General features: G+C 33.0%; 1 protein-coding gene across 1 annotated transcript in view; it reads right to left on the reverse strand.

Moving 5' to 3' along the window:
- Positions 1 to 6,319, reverse strand: part of LOC106464713 (partitioning defective 3 homolog B-like) — a 55,603-nt gene that overhangs the window by 44,579 nt on the left and 4,705 nt on the right. Inside the window, exons 2-3 of the mRNA XM_013925239.2 lie at positions 2,664 to 2,768; positions 1,924 to 2,110 (exon numbers count right to left, since the gene is read on the reverse strand). Of these exons, the coding sequence (XP_013780693.2) occupies positions 1,924 to 2,110; positions 2,664 to 2,768 (292 nt within the window). The remainder of the gene's footprint in view (positions 1 to 1,923; positions 2,111 to 2,663; positions 2,769 to 6,319) is intronic.

Raw genomic sequence — 6,319 nt, forward strand, 5'->3', positions numbered from 1 at the left:
CCAGAAGATCATAGAAAGATCTTTGACAGACAAGTACTTGTTTTATGTTACTGAAGGTATTAATATTAACGAAATTAATCTATGATTATGAAATTTCTCGTTTAGTTATGCTTCTTGACTTCTAGTTAAATACTCTACAGCATGTGTACCATTGTATATAACTTATAAAATAATTCCAACAAAACAAAATCCAGTAAAATAAAAAGTGCAAGATTTGTTTGTTGTTAAGCAAAAATTACACAATAAGTATCAAAACCCAGTTTTTAGTGGCATGGGTCCCTCAGGCTTACAACTGAGCCATTGGGTGGCTAAATAGTAATAATGAGGCTGTTATCACTCAGTATTCCCAGATGGTAACACTCCCAAGTACTAACCAGGTCCAACACTGAGTGTCTTTATGGATTAGACAAAACCAAAAATACAATAAGAATTAGTGGTAGTTGCAGGGAAATGAAAAGTATGAAATATAAACACAACTTTATCAAACAAGTGTGCTAAAATCAATGTATTTTGCAAACCAATCCATAATTTTTATTACAGGATTTTTTTCAAAGATAATAAGTAGAATGTACGGTAACAAGTATATATTATATTTCAAGTTACCACAGTCTGATATATTAGTTCTAAAACTCAAGTAGGGTTCACTGGCATATATGACTCAGTAGCTGAAGGTGGAGAAGTCTGGACAAGTTTAACTACAATGCAAATGCACATTCATATTTCATGTGAAATGTTTGTGGTTAAAAACAAAAACACTTCATGATAGTGACTTGTCTATCCTCAAGTACTTAGAACTGACGTGATGCCTGGAAACTTCCAGCTATGGAGCTTACAACTACATGTAGGTGTATCTACAAGATATTGTGTGAATTAGATAAAAATAGAAAGTTTTCACGTATTTTCTATACAGTATGTGTTCATCTTCATGCTCACTTACATTTGATTATAAAATGGCCTCCCAGTGGCACAGCGGTATGTCTGTGAACTTACAATGCTAGAATCTGGGTTTCAATTCCCATGGTGGGCAGAGCACAGATAGCCCATTGTGTAGCTTTGTACTTAATTACAAACAAACTTTATAAAATGACAAAACTGTAAGCCCCCAGTGGCACAACAGTATGTCTGCGGACTTACAATGCTAGAAACTGGGTTTTGATACCTGTGGTGGGCAGAGCACAGATAGCCCATTGTGTAGCTTTGTGCTTAATTTCAAACAACAAAAACAACAAACAAACTTGTGAAACAAATAATCTTCCATCTTTAGAGGTGTCAGAACTGGGGGTTCTGTATCAACCCGATATTTACATATTTGACTTATATAGCAACTGTAAATTACTTTATTATATTGATTTTGTGGAAGGGCATATCCCCATACCCCCCTCCCCTAAATTGAGCTGCCTTTAGCAGCACAGAAGCTGCTAAAAGGAGCTCCTTATGCTTTCAATCTTTCTCTGTAAAATTTTCATGTCTATACACAAGCACCCCTACTTTGCAACTCCTTCCTACATCATTGATCTTTATCCAAGTTATGAAATTCTAAACTAATTTTATGGCTTTGCCCATTGCAAAAACACACATGCATACATTTCTCTATAAAATTTTCATGTCTATACACAAGCACCCCTACTTTGCAACTCCTTCCTACATCACTGATCTTTATCCAAGTTATGAAATTCTAAACTAATTTTATGGCTTTGCCCATTGCAAAAACACACATGCATACATTTCTCTATAAAAGTTACACCCCTCAAGTATTTCTGTTATGCAGTTCTAAAAAAAAAAGAGAAATGGTTTGGTAACTAACATAAATCAATTTTGTTAATGTAATATGAAATGATTATACTAAATTAAAGCAAAAAACAGCTTAGTCAAATAATCTCTTTTAAATTACTGTATCATTTATTAAAGAAGAAATAATGATACCATTAGAAATATGATCTGCTGTGTTCTCTATGTCATTTTTACTGTACGACTGTTTTTCTTTAGAATGAATATCTTCACCTCTCCTGAAGATATGAGGACTTTCTGTTATTACAGAGCTAGTACTCATACCATCTCCTCCATTATGAGATGGAAAAGGGGGATCCTGCTCTTCATATATGGCAATTATCTACAGTAGTTGTAAAAATAAAGAAATATCATGACAGGTAGCATAAATCATTTACTTGTATTCTAATTGTTTAGAAGTAGTTTATCTTAAAGACACAAAGACAAACTGACAGAAGTGACTGAACAATTGAAAACTTCCTCAAAATTACCCATTCTCCAGCAATTCATGTTTACCTATAAAATGGTCAATAGTCCCCTCCCCCCAAAAAAACAAATGAAGCAGCAATGAATGATTTTCCAAATATTTCCCATGATGCCTCACATGAACAACATTTTTCACAGCATTGAGTTGACCAGTACTCTTTCAGAAATATTGAGAATATAATTTTTTTTTTAAATCCAAATAAAATAATAAACTGAACCATAAAGTTCTCTTGAAAAATGTAGGTGCTCAGTTGAGTTAATAAAAAATATGCATAGAATACTTCTAATAAAAGTAACATTGCTATTATATTAAAAATTGAATTAAGCATAAAGTGTAGTTTATTGTCTATCAAAACAAAAATAAAATACAATACAACTTCCAGCAAAATTATAGAGACTCTATTCCTTACTTGTTCTCTATCATCAGCTGCATTACTTAACCGATCACCAGGATCAAGTATGCCTTCATCACTGGCTAGTTTGAGATTGTGGATTGTTACCCAGGCATCTGTTGACTTGTAAGAAAAAAAAACAAAGTTATGTTGAGAACAAGAAGGACCTGTGACTACAGGAGGGTGACAGCATGATGTAGTGCATTAGTACTCTCTTTTTTTTTTTACTTTTCTCTATCCAACTGTACACAAAATACAGGAGTTGGCCCAAAAAAGGAAAATGGCTGTTTATATTAAATATAATATGTAATTGACCTACTATGAACCATAAAGGACAGCACTTATTCAGCTGGCAATGAAGAAGCAAGATATTAGAAGGTTTCAACAAGAATATTACTTTCCTTCTGAATTAGAATTACTTCTAATTCCTAAATGAATTTTTGAGCATGAAAGTAATAGGGAAGATCTCATTTCGGGAATATACCCCATAATGTCGTCATTAAATTATCTAGTAACTGGGCAAGCCAGGGTATATATAACTGAAGGCTTTTCTGTGCTCAACAGAGTGTAAAATTGGTACACTGTCTCTTTACAAAACAACATCACCAGTGCTGGTTCAGATGTTGTAGTGACTAGCTGTTATGCTAGATTTGCAATCCACCTGGTACTTCCTGCACCTCTTACAATTGAAATAAAGTCACTGGATGGTGACTGAAGACTTAAGCTGTTTACACATATGAACTCAACAACTTGATTGAAAAAGACTGAATGTTGACTCACCTGATTAGATTACCTTTTCCCACTATTTCCCAGTCCACAGTCAGTTCTTTTTAAACCAATGGAGTTAAAAAGTGCATATCTTGTAGTAATAATGGCTTGTTTGTAGCTACTATTCCTTGGAACTAAAAAAATTAATTTCAGTTGTACATTTTTCAAAGTCCACGAGTTCATTTCTGAAAGACAGTATGTCTATCATTATCTAAAAAGTAAAGTACAGCACAGAAGGTTAGTTTTTTTTTTAACAGACACACACGAGGCCTCTAGAAATGAAGGCTGATGTGATTTTTATATTTGGTAAGCAGTTTTGTCCATTTATAGGAAGAAATTCCAATGCATTTTTTTGTCCAACTCCTGTATATCAATGATTAACTCCTGAAAAATAAAAATTGTTTGCATTATTTTCAAACATCTCTTTAACATAACTACACATAAAACTTTATTGTCTCCCATTAAGATATAAAAAATTTTTCAAATTCAATCCAAAATTTAAAATGAACAATGTGTACTAAGCCATTGTGTTAAACAAATATGTATGAAATTGTTTTGGATAAGCTATAGGTTTCACAAAACCATGCATATCCTATTTCTAACACCACATAGCAAAGCATATATCAATTTAATTATTGTGTTTTATTAATTCAGTATGGTATAATTATAAAGAAAATAACTATTCTAGTGTGGATAATCTTTGTGCAAAACATAAAGTTTTTATGAATCAGTTAACAGGATTTGGTCTTTTTTAATATATGTACCTCATTTCTCCTTTGACAGTGATGAAATGCATATATATAAGTTTCAAAAATGTTCAAATGAATTGTCATATATATATATATATATATGTATATCTGTGTGTGTGTGTGTGTGTGTGTGTGTGTGTGTGTGTGTGTGTATGAATGCACCTTATGTGCATAAGGTGCATTCATACATACACAGAGATTTCTTTATAAAGTATACAAATTTGGCATTAAGCAGAGGTGTTTATAAGCAAATATAATTACAAAGTAACTGTTGGTGAATCTATGTAACTACTATTGACCAAACGTCAAGGTCATTATGTGCAAATAATATACAATTTAAGTTTCTGATGATTAATAAAGACTGTTGTATACATAGGTAGTTCCTAAATAAATGTAGCTGATATTAAGTGGAGCTTATTTACATTACATTGTGTGAGATATAGTTATAAAATTTAATATTTGGTGAATATAAAGAATCCTTCATTTCTTAAAATGATTAAATTTCAAAACTTGTTTTAGAGGGGGAAAAAATCCACCAGAGGCACATTAAAAATCATAAGTTTATTTAGGAAAGTTTTGAACATAGTACAGGGTGTTTAAAAACAGATTATTCTGTCCTAATAATTTTTCTCACAAATTATCATTGCTTTCATTTCTCTTCCCTCTCTCTCTTTCAACAATACAATAGTGATTTATATGAAATATATGTCAGTGTACAAGATTGTGTGAATGTTGTTCAATGATGCTATCAAATAAAAGGCAATTTTAAATTAGGTCAAATGAAATTCCAAAGAGAAAATGGATGTCCAATTAATTTATAAGTGCCATAAAAATCATTTCTATGCAACTGGACTAATAAAAGATGCTCTTCATTCTGCTCAAAATATCAAAGACCAAACTTTTATAGCAGTAAGTGGAAAGATGCTACTCAGGAACTTATTATCCCACAAACTAGTGTAGAAAATAAAAAAAAATAACATTAAAGCTCATGCCATTAAAGATGGTGGTCTACATTTGCAGCTTGACTTTGCATATTTGGCCAGGTTGATTTGTAATGAAATGTAGCTGGGAAACATCCTTTGGGTGAAGCTCACTTTAATCTTGGTGGAGATGTCAACTCAACAAATGCTGACAAGTATACCCATGAAAACTCACACATATTGATAATCATTATTTCAACTTCTTATAACTGAAAATATTCTGCAAATTATGTGTTTTATCTAAAATGGGATAAAAGTGGAGAGCAACCATCAAACAAAGCTGGGTTATTCTGCTTCTCATAAAGAGCATCCTCCAAATTTGTAAATAACTAACCAAGGATCAGGCACCTTCATTATTGCAAAATGTGTACCCCACAAGAAGTACCCTAGCAGTTATCAACAAAACACTACTAAGTAAAAATAATCTCACTTAAAACAGGAACTTCTTTTCAGAATAGCTACACTAACTGATTATTTGTATACTTAAAGCTAGTTGTGAAATATGTTTACTGTGGAAAACCAGCAAGGAGGAGTGATGTACTTTGGACAAAACAGCCTTGTAATGAAGCTTCTTGCAATGGAAACTGTGTTGCAGAGCTGCTGTCACTATTGTCAGATAGAGCAAGATTGGACATGTTAATAGGGAGTATAATGATGTGGTAAATCTCTAAAATCATTTTAAGCTCTGTATACAGATGCTTGCTACCTAAGAAGGGAGTGCATCAATCCTATACAGGCACTACTACCTAAAAAATGAGTTACATACCAAAGGAGGGAGCATCAGATGTACATAAATGTCTGCTACCTAACAAATGAGTCAGTCAGAGGTATACAGATGTCTGTTACCTAACAAAAGAGTACAACAGAGGTATACAGATGTCTGTTACCTAGCAAAGGAGTACATCAGAGGTATACAGATGTCTTCTAACTAGCAAAGGGTTAGATCATCTGTATACAACTGAGTAGAAACGATCCACAAGTCTACTGTCTACAGAAGCATATTACACTGGACACCTCCTTTATACAAGCTCTTTGTGTAGTAGCCTTATTACGGAAAAGTTCATTACATAGTGTTGCGTCAGCGAGGTCATGTGACTAGTGTCACGCCACGTTTTCTAGAAATATCCTGTTTCTTCGTGAATGCCCTAGCATTTGCTAGATTGGGGTAGTCTGGTAT

The sequence above is a fragment of the Limulus polyphemus genome, unplaced genomic scaffold, assembly GCF_000517525.1.
Source record: "Limulus polyphemus unplaced genomic scaffold, Limulus_polyphemus-2.1.2 Scaffold0, whole genome shotgun sequence".
NCBI lineage: Eukaryota > Metazoa > Arthropoda > Merostomata > Xiphosura > Limulidae > Limulus > Limulus polyphemus.